Source organism: Rhipicephalus sanguineus, unplaced genomic scaffold, assembly GCF_013339695.2.
Source record: "Rhipicephalus sanguineus isolate Rsan-2018 unplaced genomic scaffold, BIME_Rsan_1.4 Seq1149, whole genome shotgun sequence".
Taxonomy (NCBI): Eukaryota; Metazoa; Arthropoda; class Arachnida; order Ixodida; family Ixodidae; genus Rhipicephalus; species Rhipicephalus sanguineus.
In genome coordinates this window covers 12,938-39,923 of record NW_023614407.1, presented here as the reverse complement: position 1 = coordinate 39,923, position 26,986 = coordinate 12,938, and the positions used below count along the sequence as shown (strand labels likewise).

Here is a 26,986-nt window from a genome sequence, read left to right as displayed (position 1 = left end):
CCGTGCGCGACCTGAAGTCATCCATGTCGTGCGCCTTAAGCCGTTCTTTGCGCGTTAGCGAGCCTGGGGACTCTATTTTTTTCCTTCGTTATTGTAATTTATTTGTGTATGCACTTGTTTTTTTTTTCTCTTCTATGTTCTTTCACAAGCATCGGGACGATGCTTTTTCAGAGGGGGGCAATGCCACGCCCACTTCTTGTCTTGTTTTGATGTATTCGGGTTTGACCGGCAGGGACGGTTATCAATGCTCGACGCTGTCCGCGAAGTAGTGTTCTAGAAGCGTCGCGATTGTAGTAGATCGGTTTGTTAAGATTGCGCCCCGCACGTGAATGTTCCAGCTTTGTCTAGAGATTACGCCGCCACCAGCGATATTGCTGGAAAGTTCGATAGCGCCTGTATAAAAGCCGACGCGCGTGACCGCTTGTGAGTTGATCGACGGACGACGCCCTGTTCGCCGCTATCATTGTACAGCGTGTATTGCTATAGTTCTAGTTCTCATTTTCCAGCCACAAGTTCGGCCAAATAAACAGTTTCATCCTACAAACGCCGACTGCTGTCTTCGTCGACGTCACGACCACGTGACAGTATATAATATAACATCAAGTATCACAAGGAGTTGCTGAAGAGTATACCTGAAAGCAGACTTTGTTTAGTTGCTAACTTGCTAGCCATCTCAAACAGACATCATTTGCGATATGTTTGAGCTTTAGATAATCTTGAAAAGAAAAGAAAATGTGGGAAATCTGTGAGTTCAGCCCCTTTGACTGCAAGTGATTTGAACTAGCCTCGTTACTGGGGGAAAAAAAAAGAAAGTGTTTAATATAGTATGCTTCACCTCTCACATGCATAGAGTGTTACCTAGAGGGAAAACTGACGCTGCAAGCTGTTGTACACATGGAAACACTGGAATATGTTAGATTCAGACTTGGCTTGGATTGGCATCATTCACGAAGAGCCCGGACACCTCGAAGACGCGTCTGGCTTCAACGCATTCCTTGCTTCAAAATGGTTGATTTCGTACTGAAGGAGCACGTAGTAGCCTATTTCTTTTTTTACCATTGCACGGAAACGAGTTTTATTTAACTTTGGAAACTTATGCGTTGATGTACAATTTTATGAAGCATAAAAAGTAACGAACGGCCGCTAAACTTGGAAGGCAGATGACAAGGCCAGCGTTCATTCTGTGACTGCTTGTCACCTGTTTCTTCCTTTCGCTGTTTGGTTATGCCGTATAGGTGGGTGGACTTTTATTCTAGAATATAATATGCGTGAATAGGATCCATTTACAAAAATTTTTTTTAGAGAAGCTTTATTTGTGCAGTCAGGTCTGCTTTTTAGCCGAAGCCTCAATCAACACCAGCCAACACAAGCCTCGCAGGCACATATACCGTCATTCCTATCACGGCAACAGCGCCCCTTAAAGGGGTCATGAACCACTTTTCCAAGTAATGATCTAATGGCCTCAGTATCGGAGTGCACTGCCTCCCGAATCGATTGCCGCAAAAATTTCTCGAATCCGTCAAGAATCAGCGGAGTTACGGTGGTTTGGCGCACGCTCCCAGCGCTTTCTCTCTTTCTCGTGCCGGCGAGCGCACTGGAAGCTAGACAGGGAGGGATGGCATGGGGGAAAGAAGTTACGCCAGCGCGCGTCATGAAACGCGATCGCTCTCCCGCTGTGATTCGCTTGCGCGAGTGCGGCTTCCGTGTACTGAGGAGTGCGGCGCCGGCAAGTGGCGGCACCCCGCAGCAAGAAGCGCATCTGATCCGAACGCCGCTCTCGATTTACGTCGGCTATCGGCCAATAAGCATGCTATGTCTCTTGCGACGTACAGCGGACAGACGCCCCGCCCACCGTCGAGAGTGAGAACCGGCCTCTGTTTGAAAAGAGGGTGCCTCGGGAAACGCAACTTCGCGCTCCGCTTGTGGCCATTACGCGGCGCGCACGACTGTAATATTTGGCAGAGCAGTTCATAGCCGTATCAGCTTTCCGCAGGATGTGTTTTTTCAATCAGCCCAAGGGGTGCTTCATGACCCCTTTAAGAAGTTCGCATAGACGGTGGCGCCAGATTTCCCTCTAGGTATTATTATGAGAAACTCTATGCTGAAATGATTCGTACTAAAATGTAAAGATAACGCGTTGATTGCAAGAGCTGATCCTTTTCAAGTGCGAGTGATTTTGAACTGGCATTGGACAACAGTGGCAACTAAGCCCCTCTTCTGTTCAGTGTAAAAAAAATTTTTTATGTTAAAGTTTACCTGTCTGACAACGAAATTTGACATATTATTGCCTTATATGATCATCAGAATCATTTGCATGCAAAGTAAAAATTCTGGCTTGTTTTTTTTTTATACAACCATTCTACCATTCTGAATTGCACATCGAACAATTTTCATTTTGAGACGCACTGGCAAAGGAAATGTTAGCCCACAATTTAACATCTGGGAGGGGGGGGGGAATACACACGCAAGCATGCTTCTTTAATATGCCTGCTCTGCCACTATGGTACAGCCAATAAGTTTGCATTGTGAATGCATTACTGAAAAAAACACAACCTCGTAATGCAGTCTGCCACGACTTTCAAACATCGCTGGGAGAAATGCACACTACTGTCAAAATTCACAAGAAATGGAACTAATGGTTCTAATGTGCACCAGCCTATAAGAGCACTTCCCTTGTACATCTGGCAGTGGTAACATATTTGAAACACCAGTATTTACTCTTTTTCCTTTAGTTTTGCACGGCAAAATATTGTGTTGTGGCTATCTAAGTTCTGATCTCTCCTCTTTAAGACAGTATAACGACAGTGCCACTGAGTTAATGGAAGTATATGTGATCCATGGTACAGTGGCAGCTCCCAAAGCTCAGTTTTTAAAAGAAACGATTGAAACTGGGAAAGGTTGAAAAAAAAAAAAGACAAAACAAGAAGGTAAAGCCAGGACGAGCACTCATTTCGAACTAAAGTTTATTCTCAAAACCAAGCCATTTTTATTTTCAACATAAGGAAGGTAAAAAAATAAAAAAAGAACAACAAAAAAAAACACCATGGCGTCTTCAAATCCTCAGAACTACAAAACACATTTACTATATCTCTGCATTGATTAAAAACGAAAAACAAAACAAATCTGGGGCATGGGCATTGCAAAAAAAAAAGCGAACCAGCTAATGCCTCGTGTGCCTAGCAAATATACTATCATAGTTCACAGCCAAATGACCTATCGAGATAATTCAATTCACTGGTTAGCAGGTTTATCAAAGGTTACCGGCACAGTGGAAAACACATTCGTGAATGGAAAAAGCCTCATGAAATTCCTTGTTATGGTGCTGGGAGAAAACTGAGGTGCTCTGCAGGTCAGGTGTGCAACCACACTGACAGCAGTGTGAAAGCAAGGTGTGAATAAGGTACCCCTCTCAGAGGAGCTGTGGTGCTCTCTAAGCCTGATATTCAAGCACTGACCAGTGTGCCCAATGTATCATGTCCACATGAAAAAGGGATGCAGTAGACACATTAAAGACATGAAACAAATGAAACGATGGGCATACTATATGCTTGCTGCAACAGGAAGCATGCTTCAGCAACCATTTTTTACATGGATGCATATGCAGAATTGGTCATATGGAGATGAACTTATTCTTGGTGTTGAAAACCACGTCCACATTGTAACAGGAGGCTATTTTTTTTAGCTGATTAGGAAAATCAACTGAGGTATAGCTGTATACATTCCTTCTCTTGTCTACCCTATCCTTGCCTAACCATCTGCTTTTGCTGTGATGTCCTGTAGGCACTTCAAACTTGTTGCAACACTGGCTTCTGGGTAGATGGCTTCACACAGCTTTTTTTCACCGATAAATTTTATACACAGTTTTTGCCAACAGTAAATTTAATATTACCCCCACATGACAATGAAACACCTAGAGTTCCCTCCCCACCCGCAACACAGAAAAAGACGAACAATACTATAAACTTCACTTTTCTTGTTTCGCACTGTTTCTTGTTTCTATAGACATGTAAAAACTGGCCCAAATAAGCACTCTAGTGAATTTCAATGGTTCTTGGCTTCAAACAGCAACAGAAAATGTCCATGCAACAGGGGTAATAAGGGTAACAAGTGTTCACCATTAGTGCCCATTAGCAGGGGCGTAGCCAGAAATTTTTTTCCGGGGGGGGGAAGGGGGGTTGAACCCCCCCCCCAAAATATCTAATGGGCAGGGGCGTAGCCCCTGCTCATTAGATATTTAGGGTAAATTTCGGGACACGAAAACACAATGTACAGTTCCTGCCTGATACTTCAAGAAAAGAAAAATTTCTTTTTCCTTTTGCTTTAGTAACCCTTCTATCTTAAAGAAGTGCTTTAAGATGTAATGTTTCCATACACCAGCTCAGAATTGTTTGGCATCCCAATAATGAGAATGCTAGTGTGCTTACAAAGTAATAGAGCACACAAAAAAAAAAAAGGAAATCAAAGCACAATGCCGGTACACTCACCAGAAAAGAAGATCCTCTCTAGAGGAATCTTTGGTGGTATTTCACCTGGTGGGGTAACCTGATCCAATGGGAAGTACTTTTGCATCACACCAGAGCAGGAAAGTGTTTTGGCTACATCCGCTGAGGCATTGCACAGATATCTGGTAAACATTGTTAAATTAAATGAAACATTACTTACAAATTGCACATCACAACAAAGGCCAGATCAGCTTTCCGTCTATGAAAATTCAATTCAATTCAATTTCAACTTCAATTTATTCACCAAAAAAACAATATGGAGGGACACCTGGGCAAAGAGCTCGCAGCAGCTTGACGAAGGCCCAGGGTCCCTCCCTTACATGGCAACAGCACACATGCCACGTGCACAAAGTGATTTTACATAGCATTCACAGTGAAAGGTTGTATACATAACAATCAGCATATATCACACATATATGTAAAATATAACATTGACACTTCATACATGAATGCAGGGTAATGAGTTGTTTTAAGTTATAAAGATAAAAGTAGTCGCGCAGACATATTTTATTTAACGTGGCTGCGTGTTTGTACCGGTTGAGTATGGTTGGAATATTGTGAGTTAAAGTTTGCAGACTGTAGTTGTTTCGGGACCAAGGTACCTTCCATACCTCAGGGTTTCGTGTGTGCTTCGTCTTGTTGTGGGGTTCTACCTTAACGAGTGATGTAAAGTAATTTTGAACATTTTTGGAACACTTGCTGCAGTTAAACTTCTCATGAGTAGTTTTTCTGTCGTTGTGATCGTGGCCTCAAAATGACAGATATGTGCAGAGCTTGTCTCCCTTACAGGGTGGAGTTGCTACGGTTTACTCCCTGCACACACCTGCGACCTTGAAAGACGAGTACTCGTGCCATTCACACTTCCGCCATCGAAAGAAAAATCACTGGGCCAGCATTCATGTGAGATAGCCCCTTCACGTCCCTCTGGTAGCCCTTGCACTTTAGTTTACCTTTGTCACATTCTGTGTCATCCCTCTCCTTACTTTGTGCAGCCTAACAAGTCTACTACAGAGTCCACCATTTTGGAAAATGCCCCTTTATACCATTCCTTCTCTCACAAGTGTGTGCAAAGGCGTAGGTACAAACAGCTGCAGTAAAAATTGCCTAAGCACACTAAACTATGTGCAAAAACAGTGACATAATTTCATCCAACATTACACGTGAGTGCATACTGAATTTTGATTAGCATAGTGCCCGTTTAGCTTTGAGAAAGACAGGCCACGTAAAGACCCTTTTCACATAGGGTAGTGACAGCTGCTATCCGACGTTAACTGCAGATTATCGTGGTTGTGGGCTCCAAAGTTGCACCTGACAGTAAAAGCCACTACACTCTCTCTTGGAGCAAATGTTTTAGAGCACGGATGTAGCAGCTTTAGTGAAATGCAGCAGATTACAGCAATTGTAGCAACATTCCCACCACTGCAGTATTTACTGTCTTCATTGCAATCATGACAAGCACTGCCACTGTCCATGGAAACATCCCAGTTAGGTACTTGTTTGTATAGGTTTACATTGAAGAAGAAATGCAAGGACAACTACAATATGTCATCCTCTGTATGGTCAATATTGTGTTTTATCTCTTGCATTTAATGGAGGACTCCTAACAAATTGCATAGAGGATAGCGGCCAAACCTTGGACTAATTATTTCACTAGTTTGTCCTGTGACGCATGCAGCTAACAAGGATTCAGGAAACACATGATGCGACTTGTTACCACTATCTTTACAAGTAAAATAACTTATTGTCTCAATATCCATATCAGACTGAAAGTGCGTGTCGTCGTTGTCATGCTATGCGTAAGCTCATTGTGTTGCCATCCATGGTCACTATCTTAGAAATGACACTGGCCAGGCTGGCTCTTAACAGGTTATTGTGTACACGGTTTTGGTTTTGCATGGGAACAGGTTGTTGGGTACGCAGTTTTGGTTTTGTGTTGGATTGGACTACACATGCAATTTTGAACAAATACGTTCTCTGTGGGGGAAAAAAAAAGCACACATTGGAGCTACTTAAAGGGACACTAAAGGCAAATATTAAGTCGACGTTGATTGTTGAAATAGCGGCCCAGAAACCTCGTAGCGCTGCTTTTGTGCCAAGGAAGTGCTTATTTTGAAATAAAATCACGTTTTTAGTGGTCCGCATCGCGTTAGTGCGCTTCAAATCTCCCGCCTGAAAATACGACTCTCATACGTCACTGCTGCCATGCCCAACGTTGCCCGCTTTTACTGCGCGGCCGCCGACACTAGTAGCAGCCGAGCGGAAGTAGCGGGGCCCACAGTAGCAACAACGGCGCTGCGGCAAAGACTTGCTCGGATGGGCACATTCAAAGCCGTCACCAAGTTGCGGTTGGTCTCGTAATCCTCAGTACGAAAGTGCAGCGAGCACACACGCAGAGGTTTTGACTGTTTAGCACACTGGCGCAATGGCATGTCACTAAGCCACTTCGAGCGTAAGGGTTCATTCCGCGGCACCCAGTGAAAAGACACACCGGTTTCCTTGCTGCAGCACTGGCGTTGTGCACCATTCGGGCATCCGGCAATATCACACGCATGCGGCATTTTGTCGAACTTTCTGTCAGAGCGACCTTCACGAGCGCGCAAAACACGCACGGCAGTACGCGATCCCGAAACTGCCACTGAGACGGGCAAGGCGCAGTTCGGCGAAAACGGAACCTTTGAACCACGCGCGCCGTTCCCCATGGCAACGCCACAGAGGTTTTGTTTTCCATGAATCAAGCGGAAACGAACAAACAGCATTTTATTTCGTCTTTTGATGCTCGGAATGTTCTTTTTTTACTGCTGCTAGTTTGATTACTAGTGATTTATTGCAGGCCGACTTCCCTACGTCATCGGGATCACTTCGAAAATGTCCCACTCGTGGCGCTCGTCATGTGATACATTTAGCTTAATTTCTCGGTAAGTAGGGCACTGCTGGTGATAATATTGCCGTTTTAGAAGTTGTCATACATTGGGTTTTCACTCTGACATAAATTGTTATTTGCCTTTAGTGTCCCTTTAAGCACGCTAATAATTAATTGTGAGCTATTGTTTTCAAGGTACGCTTTCTTTGGCAGGTCAAAATAGGCAACTTCAAAGGTAGAGCGTGTGTTTAACGCATTCATGGTACCTTAAGTGCAACCAAAATGAACACTACTGCTACTAGAGCCACTACTGTGTTCACTACTAGGCCCAGGCAGATGTGAGGTGACCAGCAAATTTTCAATTATCCAGCAAAAGCCAATCAAAGTATCAAGACCAGCAAATTTTCAATTATCCAGCAAAAGCCAATCAAAGTATCAAGATCATGAAAAAATAATGTTCCAAGATCATGAAAAAATAATGTTCTACAAAAATGTATGGGCACTGTTTATGATCTTGGGTCGAGACTGTATCCATAGAAAAATCAAGTTAACCGGGGTTGAATTGATGGAAGTTGACTGATTGTGACACTTCACTTGGTTTTCTGCTGCTTTTTTTCTGACATTTGCGTTTTAGTTTTACATGAACACGTCACATTACTATGGACACATATGCTATAACAAAAAGAAGCTTAGTAAAGTGGTATGCTTGAAGCATTTCCAATGACATTAAGTTGGAATCTAATCCTGAATAACACCACTCACACATTCTATGTAGAATGGGTAGAGGCAACTGAACAATTTGAAAGAAGTGCTACAGCAATTACAGTTTAAATTACAGCTTACAAGAGCACTTAAAATTGGCTCTTGATGATCCTGCACGCACACATATCTGTCAAAATCATGTCAGCGTCTTTTTAATGTTAGTCTCTGGGACTCAAGTGTTCATGCATAAACATTTTCCAGCTCTTTAACAACTCCGACAAAGCCCCATTACTTCATTATAGTATGTTTCATAATAGCAAGGTTCAAATGTTTGCAAACATTCTCAAACAAAGATAAGCAAGGAAAGATGAAAAAGAAAAGCATGCTCACATACCCTACAAAATTCTTCAAAAAGCCCATTTGTTTTTCATTCAGTGTTGGGATAACAGCATTCAGTGCCTGTTAAACACAAAAAACAATAACTGAAAATAACTGTTATTCATAATAACTCAGACAAAAAAGCATAATACCAATTACACTCTTTATTTTTGTCGTTACAAACCACACAAAAAATAACAATGTCAATGTTATCGACATATGTGTCTATTCGTCAACTAATATAAGAATAGGAGTCACTAGTGTGAATAACTTAGAATGGCTGTAATGCTAGATGGTAATTTAGGGTTGCAGTGATGTATGTAAATGGTTAGTAATACGATTCATGTAAAAAGCAAGGAGTATTTTACTGAGGCTTTAAAGCTCTTACTTATACCTCCAAATATTGTTGCTACCATAGAAATGAATTTTTAAAACCTCTACATTCAGCATGTTCAAGTCACCAACATTGCCCACCTCATCACACATAAACATTTTTTTTTACTTATATATTAGTCAGCCTAACAAAAATGGTGGCACAGTTTATGCTAAGGTCAGATGCCATCTTAAACAAGTTTCAATTTTTTAGAGGTAGGGAGCCACCAAGTTGTTCAAATTTGCTTTTTATTGTGATAGCAATTATATAATATTAACAGTAGAACCCCGCTGATACGTTTTTGAAGGGACCGTAGGAAATAAACGTAAGAGACGGGAAACGTAAGAGCCGAAAAACAGGAAAAACGGCAAAATATTTAGTGGTACAGAATTTTATTTCAATTCTTACGAGCAGCACGAAAATTGGCGCGCTCAGCCGCGATCTAGTCGATGGATAGAAACGCGGAGCTTAGGACGGCCTTATCCACAGAAATGTAATCAACGTATGTGATTTTTTTAACACCAACAGCTGTAGGCATGAAAGAACTAAGCACACGCAATCACAACCGGCGCGGCGAGTCCGACCGCGAACCGCACGCACGACCATGCGAGCTCCAACCAGCTCGAACTCCTCCCGTCCTCCGATAAATAACGATGATGATGAGTCTACGCCAACGCGATGGCAGAAGTGAATGCCAATCTCGAAGGCCTTGCTTTCACAAGCAATTACGTCATACACGCCATGTTTGTGCAATGCAAATCTCAGAGGCTATGCTTTTGTCAATAGTAAATGCCGATCTCGAAGGCCTTGCTTTCGCGAGCAGTTACGTCATAGACGCCATCTTTGCAATTTGAATCTCGAAGGCCATGCTTTTGTTTGCATCAATTGAAAGATTCTGTTGCCTGCACCTTTCATGCGGCTAATATTACGGTCAAACGAGGCCAAGCTGCGTGAAAATGCACCATGGCCGCTCTCTTTCGTAGTCACTCGGTCGGCTCCGGGCACACTTCGCGACGTATCATACGGGAACGGTCCGACAGTTACGACGTAACAGCGGGGTTCCCAATACATTGTATCCTATGGGAGCTATGCCGGGACCGGCGGAAAACGACGTAACAGCCGGGAAAACGCAGCAGTGAGGAACGTAACAGCGGGTTCTACTGTAATAATAATATCTGGGGTTAACGTCCCAAAACCATGATGATTATGAGGGACACCGTAGTGGAGGGCTCCGAAAATTCGACCACCTGGGGTTCCTTAACATGCACCTAATATAAATACACGGGCCTCAAACATTTTCACCTCCATCGAAAATGCAGCTGCCGCGGCCGGGATTCGATCCCGCGACCTTCGGGTCAGCAGTCGAGCGCCATAACCACTAGACCACCGTGGCGGGGCGATAGCAATTATATGGGCGCTCTCAACGGGTTTTCGCCGTCACCATCGCCATCATGCCCCATAAAGTCCAATTTGATAACACTCCCCCCCCCCCCCCCTGCGCTAATTGTATGTTCTACCACGGGTAAAAGCGCACGAGCGGGGACGACGAATGCGACTGAAGCAGAGATCGAAAGAGCCGGCCCATCTCCGTCGCTCAAAGGGCGCATGCGATAACATTACCCCGCTCAGGAGGCCTGCCGTCGATGCAGAGAAGGAACGCCCCGCCCGTCTTGAACAAGCATGAAAAGATGCAAGGGGGGGGAGGGGAGGGTGTGCTCGTGCAGCAACTTTGAATTTTGATTCTAAGGGCGCAGTCGCGATCGCTGGCGCGCGCGCTATCTCGGCAGCCATCAGCGAGCGGCTCGTATACCCTTGTAAGTGGTGCGCTCTCAAAGCGACGAGACTATGCAGAAAGAGCATCGGCTGTATCCTCTTACACAAGCGTTTTGTAAAGTCACGCGAGATCGGATCCAAAAGAGTTAGCTGCTAGCCTCACTTCGTATAACACTACAATTTGTTGCTACTGCATTCATTGCTTTGCCCTCGCGGTGAAATTTGACTTTTTTTTTAATGTTAGGCTATGCATTATAATTTTCTATGAAGTGTGTGTACATTTTGACACAACAGTTTCTGTTGTGCAAAGGAAATACGTACGAGTTTCTCCGAAAAAAATCTTGAAGTTACAGATAATTATGTCTAGGTATGGACTTGCTGTTACTTCAAGCCCACTCATGTCGATCACAATTTTTTTTCACCTAACATTCTTTTGCGGAGCTGACCTCAATTTAGTGCTCCTGTGCTTTGAGTTGTCAATATATATGGCCTCGAGCTGCTATCTCCTGGCCTACTGCTTAGCTCAGATGGCACAGCGACTGTGCTGGAGATATTGGTCCTGGGTATGATGCCTTGTGAAGGACGAATTTTTCTTTGGGCCTGAAGCTTTCCTTCTGAAAAACCCATGAGGGTTTCCTTTGTACAGCCAACCCACATATATCGAACTTGCAAGAAAACTGGGATTAGTTCAATATATCATATAACTCGATATAAAACTTTTAATGAATTTACCAAAATTTCTGTGTGCAAGTTGGCTTTAAAGCAACGCACCACAATAATGCATGAAAGGAGGCTTCAGCGCAGGGATCTCTTTTTTTTTTTCTAGTTTTGATTTTTCCGTGGTTTGTAGTTGGGGGTGCGGATTATATGCAGAACAAAATATTTATGCTGCCATATGCGTAAGATTACATAATCTGGCTAGTTGGCTGCAGTCAATTGCAATTACTGCTGACCTTGTGGAAACTGGCTGCAGTAAACTTTTAATTGATGAATATTGACCAGATTCCTTCAGGTAACACAATCAATCAATGCCACATAATGAATAGCAGTAGCAACAAGAACAAAAAAAAAAAGCAAACCACGACTGTACGTTGTCATAGAGCACTGTCAAAACTACAAGGTATGCATGCCAAGACAGTAGATAGTTTAAGTACAGTGCAAAAGCAGAAAACAAGGATTTATCATTAGCATTGCATTCTACACATTAAGCATGAGCTGTATGCAAACATAGCTGGGTCTCTTATGCATGTGTGCTTTTTCAGGAATTTAGCATTCAATGCTAATGCCCATAAGGGGAGTCATACTAAGGGCAACATGGCTGTGCCTGTCGAAATTAAGAGCCATCCGCTTAGGATCTATCGAGTCATTGGCCTGCACTGTTCAGCTCATTTATTCACCCTTAAAGGGGCCCTGCAACACTTTTCGAGCATGCTCAAAAAGCGCTGCGAATCGGTAGTCGAGGCTCCCGAGAACACGCGAGCCAAATATTATAGCGATGCGCACGGCCTGGAATTTACAATAAATTCTCAAAGTCAGCTGAAAATCGCTCCCTCTTCTCTCGACAAATGATGTATTAGTCGGCAAAATATGACGCGATTGTTGGCAGCTCCCAGTGGCGGATCCAGGGGGGGGCGATTGGGCGATCGCCCCCCCCAAAGCTATAAGCCAACCCAACCCCTCCCCTCCCCCCCCCCCGCTTTTCACCTCACCGAAGGCCATTTTTCAGAACGTAGAATTTTTCAGGTGGTCGCTGTGTCCATCCCAATCCGAGACTAGGGAAGCACCCCTCACACAGCCCAGCGCTTTTGTTAAGAGCGAAACAGGCTTTCTAGAAAAGATTTCTTCTGCGTCCTGCATCTTTCAAATAGGCACCGACGAGCACAAGCTCAACTATTTTGCTGAAGCAACTGCTGCCTTTATGGAAGCGAGCTAAAGTTTCCTCCCCACTCCCAGGGCCATCAGCTCTTCAGCAAAGCGAGGGGTCTTCAAATTCTCCCATCTTTTTCTCAGAGACAGGAGTCTGTTCTGTGTCATTCAAACTGGCATCTTTCGTCCCACCACGGCTGGGCTAGACTGCACGTGCGCGCTTGAGCGCGCACGTGCAGTCTAGCCGGCTGTGGTCCCACAAAGCGTGCAGAACAAGTTACCTTTTAGTCAACCTTCAGCGGCTGGTCCAAAAAAAAAAAAAAAGAAGGAAGGCAGGCAGTGGTGCTGTGAATTATATTCGCCGAAGTACCGAGCAAGCCTCCGAGAGCACGTGCGCGGGGTATAATCGAGCGCGACTCCGAAAGCTCCGTTTGACCGTCCTTAGGCTGCGGAGATAGAAAGGGCATTTTCTGGCAACACGACCGGCCAGAAAAAAAGGCAATGGGGAGGAGGGGCGGGGTAACAAAGGGAGGCTTACTCCGAAACTACGTTCAAGGAATACTAGAGCTCGCCGTTGTGGGAATACTCATTTATCGAGCAGGTGGCCTGCCCTTCCCTCTTTCACCCTCCTCTTACCAACAACACTGATACGTGTTCCCCAATGTTTAGCGGAAATATGCGTTTTCTTCTTCATCAAACCAATACTGTCATTCATTAAGTGGCAGCGCCAACCCAAGACAATGAACGAGAATGGAATGCAAGGGACCAGACAAGCGCCGACTCGTTGCTCAGTTTACTGCGGAAAGGCAGTTACATGAATATGCAAACTCTAGTAGCGCACGTGAGCAAGGCCATACAAAAAAAAGGTATCACATTGTACAACCAATTTGCAAAATAAAGTATTTTGTCTACAAAAACCACAAAATAATCACGTGACACTGCCACGGGAAAATTCTTCGTTAGTAAGCTTTACGGCTCGCTTACGCAGTTATCTGAACGTCTCCTGATATGTAAGGCTTCTGTTATATTACATGCAATTTTGTTTCTGTAAGCAAAGAACATCTTTGAATCAGGCCAAACTGGCTCACAAATTTGACACTCTTTTGCAATGATCAGCTAAGTGTGAGTAATTAATTATTTTTGCCTGGTGGTTGTCCATGCTGTTTCAACCGGCTGTTATTATACCAGCCGGTCTAACGATGTAAACATTATCGTAAGTTGGTGGCTACATGTAAACTACATCCAGCTGAATATCTTTGTTTTAAGACGCACAATTTTCGTTGTTTCTTTTGTCGTTTTTTTATCGCCCGCACGGCAGATTCGTTTAAAGGTATCGGGGGCATTAAAAACAAACGTTAATGCCGAAACGGCTGCTTGCGTGCTTAACTCCGTGGAAAATGAGATGTATACATGTGCAGCCAGCGTCAAAAGTTTGTGGACCATGAACGTATGTAAAAGCTGAATATTCCGATTGCTTTGGCAGGCACCGTTGAATTTAGATTTCCGCAGTGTTAAAAATGTGCTAACAACATGTACTGTGTATTTCGACCGAATACACTCACAAATCACTAAATTCAAAGTTTTGTCAGATGCAGACTTAGTCGTCTCTAAACTTTTGACGCCGACTGTATATGAGGCGAACAGTGACGCGCGCAATGGGAAAACCAAGCAAGCGCGCCCGGTCCGAGCTACCAGAGGTTTCCTTTCTCTCCGCTGGGGCGGTGGACGGCGCTGCGCAAACTTGAGCGTGGGAGCTACCGTATGGCGGTACCGCTCCTCCTTTCCCGGTCGTCGACCTTTTGCCAGTGAAGGCACGTCCTACCTTCCCGCAAGTTCTCCTTTAGTGTCTTTCCTCCTCTCTGTCTTCTTTTCATCCCCTTTCCCCGTGTGTGTACTGGTTGAGGTGTCCTATTCGAGAGACAGTTATCGTGCACACCAAACCCCACTTCTTATTTCTGAACAGAATCACCTATATAAACCCCAACACCACAAAAGCTTTTTCAAAAATTACTGTGGGGTTGTCACGCCTGATCGTTGCCTGTCAGCCTACACATTGTTAACGAGACACCTGTCGTTTGGGGTACGCACTGTCACTGGAACGGGGAGCGGCAAAAGAACCAGCGGGAAAGGAGGAACGCTACCATACTGCCTTACCGATTTGCGTACCGTATTTCAGTAACTTGCTAAAACGCTCTATTAGTGTTTTTAGCAAGTTACGCTAATACCGTGCCCTATACGGTACGGTATTACCGCACCACTCCTTTCTCTCTTGTGCATTTGCCGCTCCTAATTCCAGTGAGGGTACATCAGCTCTACAAATGCTTTTCTTCAAAAATGACTATGAAATTGTCACGCCTAAGTGCTGCCTCTCAGTCTTTGTATGGTGAAGGAGGAACCTGTTGTTCGGGGGACGCACAGTAACTGGTACGGGGAGCTGCAAAAACACAACGAGCTAGAAAGGAGGAGTGGTGCGGTAATACTGTACCATATATGGCACGGTATTACCGTAATTTTCTAAAACGCTCTATTCGTTTCTTGTATTGCTACCACGCTTGCAAACGATTTTGTACGTTTGTGTAATCATTTGTACCGTTTGAAAATGAAAACTGTTTTACAATTTCTTATCTGCACTTCTGAAACCATTCCAAAAGAAATGTTGAAAAAAAAATTCAGCTTTGTTTTGCCTACATCTTTTTCTTCGATAGTGAAAAACGTTTAGTGCGAATTTCCTTTCTTTTTACAGTTACTGTGAAGAATGAAGCGGGCGAGTACTAAAACGATCGACAGTTTCTTCCGTCCAGCTGCCAAGAAGACTCGCCAAGAAGACTCTCAAGCCAGTCGTACGGAGACTCCATTCCCCGCTCCTTCGTTGCACGTAGATGAGATTGATGCGAATGTTGTCTGCATGCAGAATGCCGAACACGAAAGCAAAAGATCGGACGCCACGCTCTTGACAGCCAGCGACAGTGGAGGCACTGCCATGGTGTCGGGTTCTTTGGACATTGCAAACTTCGTGGAAAAGCAAGTTGACAACTTCTCCAAGAGGTGTTTGCTGGAGTCCCATTGGCAGCCGCCACAAAATTATAGCTTCCCGCACTCCATCCACAAGAAAGGGGGCAAAGAGGAAAAAAGATATTTGAGCAGTGCACATTTGCTTAAATTTAAGTGGCTTGTTCTGTCGAACAGTCAGAAAGGTCTATATTGCAAATACTGCGCATTGTTCGCAACAGGCGCCGTTGGAGGCTACCAAAGAAATGTTCCACTTCAGAAACTTGTGACGAGACCGCTCAGGACATTTGCGAGGCTACTAGGCAAGGATGGCGATCTTCCTCGGCATGAAGCCACCAGATACCACAAGGAAGCAGTGGAAGCCGCAAAAAACTTTCTTGCTTGTGCTGGTGCACCGGAAAGAGATGTCGCGAACCAAGTGTCCAAACAGCGTCTACTTCAAGTGACTGAGAATAGAAACCGTCTGATACCCATCATAGAAAGCATCATATTTCTAGGGCGTCAAGGCATACCGCTTCGTGGACATAGAGACGATGGCTCGCTTCTCGACAACTCACAAGAGGCTTCACCAGTCGCTAACGAGGGAAACTTTCGTGAACTATTGCGCTTTCGGGTCTCCAGTGGTGACAAGGAACTCGAGAGGCATCTCGCCAATGCGTCATCTCGGGCAACATATATAAGCAAGACAACCCAGAATGAACTAATCACGTGCTGTGCGGAAGAAGTGCTTTCTATGATAATTCAACAGGTACAAGAATCCGGCATGTACAGTGTTATGTTTGATGAAACTACTGACGTTGCTCATATGTCACAATTGTGTCTTGTTCTGCGATATGTCCACAACAACGTCATTCGAGAAGACTTCGTACAGTTCGTAGACATTCGTAGTGATATTGGTAGCACGGCTGTTGGCTCTGGCATAAGTGAGCCCGTTGTGACAGGAATAACGCTCGGGCAACAAGTTATTAAGGCACTGAAGGCATTAGGAGTTGATCTCGAAAAGTGCGTTGGTATAGGTACCGATGGCTGCAGCGTCATGGTCTCTCAGATTTGTGGCGCTGTATCTGAAATTAAACGCTCGGCACCCAATGCTGTGCACTGTCCTTGCTTCAACCACGCACTAAACTTGTCGCTGTCAAAATCATCAAGGCTACAGTCCATTAGAAATGCTGTTGGTGTTATGAAAGAGGTGATTTCTTTTTTTACAGCGTCACCGAAACGAAATATTGTTTTGAAAACCATCCTTGGTGGTCAACTGAAAGGTCTTTGCGAAACGAGATGGATTGAGAGGCACGACGGCGTTATGAGATTTCGTGATTCGCTTGGGAGCGTGGCCAAGGCTTTGGAGAGCATCTCCACTTGGACTGAAATGCACAGTTCGGCGAAAGCTAAAACGCTCCTTGCCGCCATAAAAGACGGCGAATTCCTGGTTACTATTATCTGCTTGGCCGACATGCTGGCCCATACGCTTCCGCTCAGTCGTCTCTTCCAGAGACAGTGTATTGACGTCCGAACGGCCAAGAACGCATTGGTGGACACCATGGCTGTTCTTGATAAGCGAAGAGTGGACTCTGCCGAAACATTTTCGCAACTCTACAAGGACGCCGTCGTCCTGGCAGATGAACTGGAAACAGAGATTCGGTCGCCACGCATTACTAAAAGACAGACGTACAGATGCAACGCCCCTATGCCTGATGTAGAGAGCTACTATAGGACGGCAGTCTACGCTCCATTACTGGACAATGTGTTGACTGACTTAAAATCGCGATTCACTGTTGAGGCGGAAAGTGCCTACGAACTTTTTCTTTTTGTGCCGTCCCAAAGTCACGCCACAAAAGAGGACGACAAAAAGTATCTCGCAAACATTTCTCGGCGCTATTCCGCTTTCATGGGCACAAATGTGTCAACGACAGCAAAGATGGCTGAAGCTGAGCTAGGTTTATGGCGACAGAAATGGATGCGCGAGGCCGAAGACGGAAGGGAAGTTCCCACTACCGCTGCGGGAGCACTGGACACGTGCGACAGGGAAATCTTTCCTTTAATTCACACATTTCTTCAGATACTGGCCACTCTACCCGTAAGTGTGGCCAGTGCCGAAAGGTCTTTTTCTGCTTTACGACGTCTGAAGACGTGGATGCGCTCTCAAATGGGTGAAGAGCGTTTGACGGGCTGGCATTATTACATGCTCATAGGGACATTACCATTGACAGAGAGTAAATGATTGCGAGCGGTTCGCAACCAAATGTAGCGGACAGCGGAGGTAGAGCTTGTGATTTAAACCAACTCCATAGTTTGAGTCTTTACAAGCTTAATTGCCGAAGTGATGCCAACCACGCCCGCATGGCTTTTCTAACAAACCTGTGAACCTTTTTATCACGAATATACATTCAATTCGTGTGTAAATATCGTTTTTCTGCTGCACATGTTTCTTTCCGACTTTTGTTTTGTTGGTTAGATTGCCGCCTTTTCTTATGCTACAGGGTCGTAGCTGTCCTTGAAACCCTTGAAAACCCTGGAATTTGAAATATGCACTTTTAAGGCCTTGAAAACTCTTAAATTCTTGTAGGTCCTAAATGTCCTTGAATTTGTCAATACACTTTTGTTGAGCCATTTTTTTAGCAATTGCATTTGGATAGTTCTGTGCCAATAATCGAGCTCATATTAACACGGTTTCCAATTCGCTATGACATTATATTTAGAATTTGAAAAGTATTTAAAAAGAACGAACAGACATATTTAAACACATGTCACCCGCTTTAAAGATGGTTTCACTGCAACACGGGACTGCTGTGCCGAAAAACCACCTTGTCAGGGGAATCCGTCCCAGCGCGAAGCCACACTTCTGCACTTCAGTCATTCCTTTTATTTATCGTCTTATATTGCTTACGTATGAAGAAATTTTAAAACTTAAATTATTTTTCCACTATAGTTTGCATCCTACTACAATTCAAATCCCGCTACTATATGAAATCACTACAAAATTATTCGACACTAATTGCCATTCACTTTGAGCCTAGAAAGTTGTTTGCACGAGCCTACTTTTGATCAGAGGGTTCGAGGATTTTATTTTGTGGCAGTAGAGAGTGAAGGGAGCCCGACCCCTTTGCATATGTGTGTGTGTGGGCATATATGCTCAACAGGTGAACGTGTTCATCGCCTAGTTGGTACTTGCTATATGTGACATAATTGCCCCTAAAATGTCACAAAATAAGTTGCAAGTGCTGCCCATGTTGTCATGTTTGTGTTTTTTCCTGCGTTTTGTGTTATATTAGCGGCGATTATGTCTTATATACATATAAGTTGAAAAAATTTTAAGGCTGGCAATGCACATTTTGTGTATGGTCATGTGCACACGCGCTCACGCAATACATCCATATTGTGAGGTGAATCAGTTTAAGCAACTTAGCAGAAGAACACTGAAACCCGTGGAAAACAGTGTAAAAATATGAGCGAAAAAGGAACGGTGAGAATTCCTTTAGTTAGCTATTAATTGTGAAAATGTTCCTACTTTGGCTTGTGTGCAATGAAGGATGTGCTTCATGCTGTAAAGCTGGTGTTTCCTTTTTCCTACGATCTCAACAAGTGTTGCTTGAAGTCCTTGAAAATTCTTCGTTAGGTGCTTGAAAGTCCTTAAAAACCCTTGAATTGTTTTCTTCAAAGTTGCCATCAACCCTGTATAATGCAGTTAGTTTACTTTTAGTAAACATTATTGTAGTTGTTTGTATCACTCTAGATACCTCATTGTACTTCTTGTGTATGACTCATGAATGATGAGTGTCGCTCTAGTTTCCTATGTACAAAGCTCGGGAGACTTCGTGTAAACGTACAAATCGCGCTCTATGCTGGTTAATGCTGCTTGCGTGATTTGCATTCTCTCTTGTGTTCATATTTGTCGCCGATATTACTCAGATTCCTGCGTAAACTTTTAGGTTTTGTGATATTACAAGATTTGACCATGCCCACCATGTCAATAATTGTTTTCAAAACTGCACGTGGTTTTCTACGAGATATTATTTAGATAATGAAATGGCACTGAGCAATGCAACTGAGAACAAAAATAATGAGCATTTGGTTACTACGTGAAGTTTTAAAGTTGGGCAACGCCCCCTCCCCCCTCTCTCCCCCCCCAACAACCAACCCTCCCCCCTCGCAAGCGCCTGGATCCGCCCCTGGCAGCTCCACCCATTGGCTGATGTTATAATCACAATAACACCTCATTATACTTTCGTGTTAATTTTGAGTTCAATAAGCAGATAATATGTATGTTTATATTATGTTATCGCGTTAAAAACACCGAACAAACATTAATATTAGCACTTCCGGTCTCACCGACAGCTCGTCTGCTCGTAGTTGCGTGGTTCCGTTTCTTCGCCATGCGCAGTGCCGAAAACGTGAATATTTCTGTGCTTTTGACCATCGCCGGTTGCCGTTGAGAGTGGCAGCCGTTCGAGTGTGCCTCGTCAGCTGAGAACTGCATCGTCGGCACGTTCTCACGACCGACCGAGGCACGGGCGCAGCGTTCTCCGATAACAATGCTGGCGTCCGGTAATGGCGGCGCTTCGGGGTCGTCTGCCAGTGCCGTCTTACGAGGCGGTGTATCGGAGTATGGGCCGAAACCGATCTCAGCTGTCATTCGTTCCAAACGAGCGCGCAGGTTTGCTTCCATGGTTGGCAGAACGATGAAACACTACGGCGTTCGAGGTGCACACCCAACATTACCAAACCGCGCGCAGTTTTCAAGCACGCGCGATACACAGAGCGATCGACTCCGCTCGACGAGAACGACGCAAAGCCGACCGGAAGTGGCGGCACAGACCACGTGGTTGCACCAGACGTCAGAGAGAAAAAAAAAGAAGAAAAAACTCCGCCGGCGCTCTTGGGCGGAGCCTCGCTCCTCTGCGCTCCTTCCGTCGACTCGCTGCCTAGATTTCCGCGCGCTCGCGGCGTTGAGTTGAGGGAGAAAGCTGCGGAACGTGATCTCCATAATTTGGTAACACCACTTAGACCTGACGGATTCGAAAAATTTTTGCGGCATATGACTCGTGAAGAGTCATACGTCAATAATGAGACTATTCCAATAACTAAGAAAGGTGTTGCAGGGCCCCTTTATAATGCTCATTTTGCTTTACATTTGAATAATGATGTTTCGCCAGCTGCCTACTGGTGAAAAAATAGCTCCATTTCTTAGATGTGCTCTAGATTAGCGGCGCAGAAGACTTAATTACAGAGTCTGCTAATGTTTTGCTGTAGCCATGTCAAGATGGCGTTATTGCTTGTATATCTAGTTTTTCGCTCATTCACCAGTTTCAAAAGATATGGCCACAAGTCAGCCAAGATGTGCAATGTTTTCCATGGCAAAACAAAGTGAAATCTGGTCATATAGATTTGACTTGTCAGGACTCAGTATTTTTACATTTACACAGATGGTGTGCCGTATGTGTTTACATAGCGCTAGCATTCACTCCTTTCTGTTATAATAAAAGAATAGCTTGTACCCTGCAGTGCAGTGACATACAACACACAAAAAAAGAGGAAGAAAAGGGATACCCAGGGTGTATACCGGTTTTCGTCACATTGACAGGGGAGGTGGAGGCATGGTGCTGAGCCATGATTCTCTGGGTTGAAGAAGATAGCAACATCATACTTTTTCAATAAATACATTTCTTGGAAGAATGTTTATTAGAGAAATGCACTGCGTGGAAAAGTACAGTGCCATTTTTTTCAACCCCTGTGGAATCATGGCACAGGTTATGCCTCCCCTCCACCTCCCGTCAATGTGTCCAAAACTGGTATACAACCTGGGTGCTCCCGTTATTTTCTTACTTTTTTCTTTCTATTTAAGGCCTGTGTTACTCGCTTACTTGTATACAATACCAACCCCCCCACCCAAGTTATTGAACCTTCACTATCTCAATAGCCCCCTTCACCCCTTTCTTCCTTTCTTTCCATCCTTTGCCCACGTTCTGTCCTCCAGTTCTGAGGTTGGGGGGGGTCAGCAAAGCGCACATTAACATGCTGGTAAAGAAGCCAGTTGCTGCCCTGATCAAGACAAGTCCTTGTCGAATCAGTGGCTTCAGCACCATTCCCTTCAACGATTTTTTCACCATGAGTAGCATGTCATGTCAAGTAAAAAACTAAATGAAAGTGCAGCCTGTCAACTGTGCTTTCTTCAAAACAACAATGGCACCATGACAAGGATTGCAGCTTGCAATACAATGCACTTACAGTAGCAGAAGTGAAGGGAAATCTTTAAAAGTGAGTCGGGCAAGTGTTTGCGATTGAACAGCTATAGCAATCTAAAATGCTTCAAACAAACTTGAGGGAAAAGATCTTTGGAGCGTTTCCTTTTTGTCCCATGAAAAAAAAAAGCTATTGCAGGGCTTTTGTGAGTAGCTATATTAGGCAGCCGTGATGTTGTGTACACATGAGAGCACATGGAATTATCAAACATATACACAAGTTGTAAATCACATACGTATGTGCTTTCTACATTTGCATATGCAATATTCCTCTCGATGAGTTTACCAGTTGACTTGATTATTCATTCTACTGGAATGATGCAATGAGATCAAACATCAGCAGATCAATATATGTGGCATCATTAATTATACTCAACTATCTTGTGGCCAACTTTGAGTACACATTCAAGTGCATTATGAAGTCTTTCTTCATTAAAATAAATAACTTAAAAATCTGCATCACGCAGCCACCTAGGGTAGACTAAGAGTAAAACAATTTCCAACTATGATACCAAGACAATACAAATAAATGCGTGATTGAGGCGGAGTGGTGTCCACCTCACTAAGGAAGATGACACAGCCCTTGTCAAGGGATGCAAAGTTCACCTGAGCCCCGCATACAAACAGCTCTCCATCGATTACACGGCGCACGCAGTTGCAGAGCGACACCTGTGCAGCCACCTCCGTACTGCAGCCAGCAAAAAAGAAAAAGGAGCAACATATGCATGGGCTTAATACCTGATGGAAAGAAAAACAAATGACAAAATATGTCATGTAAGGGGGGACATGGTACCTGGGGCAATCTTGTTCATTTTCTGATTAGATTCAATTAAAAAGCACAATATACAGTAGAACCCCGCTGATACGTTTTGAAGGGACCGTAGGAAATAAACGTAAGAGACGGGAAACGTAAGAGCCGAAAAACAGGAAAAACGGCAAAATATTTAGTGGTACAGAATTTATTTCAATTCTTACGAGCAGCACGAAAATTGGCGCTCTCAGCCGCGATCTAGTCGATGGATAGAAACGCGGAGCTTAGGACGGCCTCATCCACAGAAATGTAATCAACGTATGCGATTTTTTAAACACCAACAGCTGTAGGCATGAAAGAACTAAGCACACGCAATCGCGATCGGCGCGGCGAGTCCGACCGCGAACGCACGCCGACCACGCGAGCTCCAACCAGCTCGAACGCCTCCCGTTTTCCGACAAATAACGATGATGATGAGTCTACGCCAACGCGATGGCAGAAGTGAATGCCAATCTCGAAGGCCTTGCTTTCGCAAGCAAATACGTCATACACGCCATGTTTGTGCAATACAAATCTCAGAGGCTATGCTTTTGTCAATAGTAAATGCCGATCTCGAAGGCCTTGCTTTCGCGAGCAGTTACGTCATAGACGCCATCTTTGCAATTTGAATCTCGAAGGCCATGCTTTCGTTTGCATCAATTGAAAGATTCTGTTGCTTGCGCCTCTCATGCGGCTAATGTTACGGTCAAACGAGGCCAAACTGCATGAAAATGCACCATGGCGCTCTCTTTGGTAGTCACTCGGTCGGCTCCGAGCGCACTTCGCGACGTATCATACGGGAACGGTCCGACAGTTACGACGTAACAGCGGGGTTCCCAATACATTGTATCCTATGGGAGCTATGCCGGGACCGGCGGAAAACGACGTAACAGCCGGGAAAACGCAGTGAGGAACGTAACAGCGGGGTTCTACTGTATATGTATTTTTTGTGCCGACTTCAAAAGTGCAGTAATTTTTCTTTGGCTCAAATAATGAGTGAGATAATTAAATGTTAATTACTATTATTTGGTGAGACAATAGATAACCATAAACTGGACAGAAAGTTATGTTTAATGCATGAGTGGAAAGCAGAATGAATAAGAATCGAACTGCTGCAAGCAGTTTTCATAATATTATCTGGGGTTTAACGTCCCAAAATCAGGCTATGATTATGAGAGACGCCGTAGTGGAGGGCTCCGGAAATTTCGACCTCCTGGGGTTCTTTAACATGCACCTAAATCTAAGTACACGGGCCTCAACATTTTCGCCTTCATCGAAAATGCAGCCGCCGCAGCCGGGATTTGATCCCGCGACCTTCGGGTCAGTAGTCGAGCGCCATAACCACTAGACCACGTGGCAGTTTTCAAATCCAACAACGAACAATTTAGCAGCCCATTGAAATTTAGTGTTTACAGTACAGCTACTACGATCAAGAACAAAGGCAGGTTAAAAATTATAGAAGAAGAAAAGCAAGAATCTGCGTGCAGCATTTCAAGCTTTATGCATTTACCTTCATCAGCAAAAACGTTACAGCTGTAGCTAGTCTAGAGCTTGAGCGATTGTTGCATGAAACAAGCAGGGTGAGTAAAAGCTTGTTTTCAGAAAATGCAAGAAAACAGATAAAGCTCATTTTGAACCACATGTAATAGAACATATTGAAATATTTTTGTTAGATGATTAGTCGCCCCCAGGACATAACCTGCATGCCTTACTGCAGCAGCATACGTCATTCAGAGCAGCATGTCAATAAAAGAGCCAATTTTTTGTGCTTTTTCTCAGTGGAAATATAGCTGTCTGGGATACAAATTGTTGTTGGGGCTGAAATATCAATCCAGATGTAAGAAATTTGGTCAGCACTTGTGGTAATGCCTGTATGTTACAGAAATACTATAGTTCAGAAACTGATTTTTGTCCATGATTTTTCATCTCTAAGACAGTGTCCCCTTAAGGGACACTAAAGGCAAATATTAGACGACGATGATTGTTGAAATAGTGCTCCAGAAACCTCGTAGTGCTACTTTTGTGCCAAGGAGTGCTTATTTTGAAATAAAATCACGTTTTAGTGGTCCGCATTGAGTTAGCGCGCTTCAAATCACCTGTCTGAAATCGGTCTTTATCACGTCACTGTTGCCGTGCCCAACGTTGCCCGCCTTTACTGCGCGGCGGCGTGCACCATTTGGGCATCCGACAACATCACATGCATGTGGAATTTTGTCGAACTTTCTGTCAGAGCGACTTTCACGAGCACGCAAAACACACGCGGCAGTATGCGATACCAAAACTACCACTGAGACGCGAGCACGTGAGCAAAGCAGGGTGCTGGGCGAAGCGCAGTTCGGCGAAAGCGGAACCACTGAACCACGCGCGCCATTCCCCATGGCAACGCCAAAGAGGTTCTTTTTCATGAATCAAACAGAAACGAACAAGCAGCATTTTATTACGTCTCTTGATGCACGGAAGGTTCTTTTTTCATTGCAGCTGGTTTGATTACTAGTGATCAATTGTAGTCGGACTCTCTCACGTCATCGGGATCACTTCCAAAATGGCCCACTCGTGGCGCTCATCGTGCGATACATTTAGCTTAATTTCTCGGTAAGTAGGGCACTGCTGTTGATAATATTGCCGTTTTAAATGTTGTCATACATTGAGCTTTCACTCTGACATAAATTGTTATTTGCCTTTAGTGTCCCTTCAAGTGTTGAGCAAATCATAAAAACGATGCATCCAGGATAGTTTTTCAAGTATACACCATCTGACGGCAAGCCACTCAACCCGTCAAAGACGAGAAGGAACCGAACTTTCCTTAGTCAAGCTCAATCATTCAAGTGACAGAAAAGTCACTAAATCAGGATGTGCATCATTTCCATAAAGTATCTTGAAGGGGCCCACTAACGCTATTCAGGCTACCATTTCTAACACGCGGGTTGTGTAGAGTGAAGGCTGAAGAGATTAATGCAGCAAGAATGGCAGTGATAGGGTTCTGAACTATACAGCCTAGACACACAGTCCGAAGCTACAGTATTCAGCCTAGACAAATATGAGTAAGATCAAGACTCTCAGAACTGAGAAGCTAAATCTAGCTTGAGAATTGCTGTGCACCAGTCAAGCTGTTCAAATGTTCTTCAATTTGTGGTAGTGGAAAACTGTTTGCTACTACAGCTTTGTTTTGCTTTCGAAGGCCTTTGCACATGTGAGTCGAGCCATCTTTTCTCCTGGCTACGACAATGGGTGAAACCCACCCAATTAATGGCAGGTAGCTCGGAGTCATCCTACTACACCACGTAATTCTTGAATGCCTGGGTCCACTGCATTTATGAAATGGCCGGGTGTCCCTGTAACAACAGCAGCGGTTGCAGCCCCAAAATGCTCATTGTCGTGTATGGTACACAGCAGCCGAAGGCACAGATGAGGAGCGAACTGGTAGCAGCACGTGGGCTCTTAAATCTTAGTCACTAAAATATGTTATATTTTTGCATACTAATTAATACAAAATAAAGGCAACACATCAACCTCTCACTGAGCACGTGCTACCTAAAGGCACCATAGACAGGCGACTGGGATGCCTTACATAACCATTATGCTGTACAAAACTAGCTGTAGTCATTCAGTTCGTGCCACAAGAAAATAAAGGGAAAGTGTTACCCGGCTGCAAGTTGGTGGACAACGACTTCAGCAGTTCCCTTTCCCACAGAGGAATCTCTTGCTTCACATTGTCCTCAAGAAGCACAGATACTGTTGCCTGCAGAGAAAATAACATAGCCTACACATCCACAGAGCACACAACAAAGAACATGAAGGCTTCATACACTTGATGGCAAGCTACAAAAATTGAAAAAAAAAAAAAAACATCTTTCTCAGCTCACTTACATAATAAAAGTATTTACCCTCTGTCGAGGCGGAAATAATTTGCTGCAAATAAATGACACTGACGAGGCGAATTAACAAAAAACTCAATAAATTTTAATTATCGACTTGAGGGCAGTTGTTTATATTAGCAAGTTCAATAAGGCTGAGAGCTGGGCCAGTTGGTGACTGATCCATTATACCTATATGATGAAGTAGCGCACTTTGGACGGGGACAAAGGGGACAAGAAGGGCGAGAAGGCTAATAAATTCAGTTGCGAGTGTAGCGAGTGTTGTGTCCTTTTTGTCCCCTTTTTCCCTGTCCAAAGTGCGCTACTTCACCATATAGGTATAATGGTTATATTAGGAAGTGTTAGTATTTACCAATTTATGGCATACCCAATTTTTAGAAATAACGAAACTTGCACGTGATTCGAGATATTCATCATAGAGATTTAAGGGTGAAATAAAAAATGATCACGCCCGGCGCGCATAAAAAGCGGCGTCTCTGTTACATAAGACCGGAACTGGACGTGACAAGGAAGTGACAAAATTTGAATCAAGGCACGCCGAAGCAGGATATAGTTGGAAAAATCGGCAAAGATTTTCAAATACACAAGTAGACAGCTTATTCTTTGGGTGCAATGTGTG

The 26,986-nt window shown here is 44.1% G+C and overlaps 1 protein-coding gene across 1 annotated transcript in view; it reads right to left on the bottom strand.

The window, feature by feature from the left end:
• Positions 1-4,479: 4,479 nt before the first annotated feature.
• Positions 4,480-26,986, bottom strand: part of LOC119376290 (uncharacterized) — a gene marked incomplete at its 5' end in the record, with an annotated part of 32,416 nt that continues 9,909 nt past the window's right edge. The window contains 4 exons of the mRNA XM_037646188.2: positions 4,480-4,624; positions 8,459-8,523; positions 22,261-22,390; positions 26,135-26,231. Of these exons, the coding sequence (XP_037502116.1) occupies positions 22,341-22,390; positions 26,135-26,231 (147 nt within the window). The remainder of the gene's footprint in view (positions 4,625-8,458; positions 8,524-22,260; positions 22,391-26,134; positions 26,232-26,986) is intronic.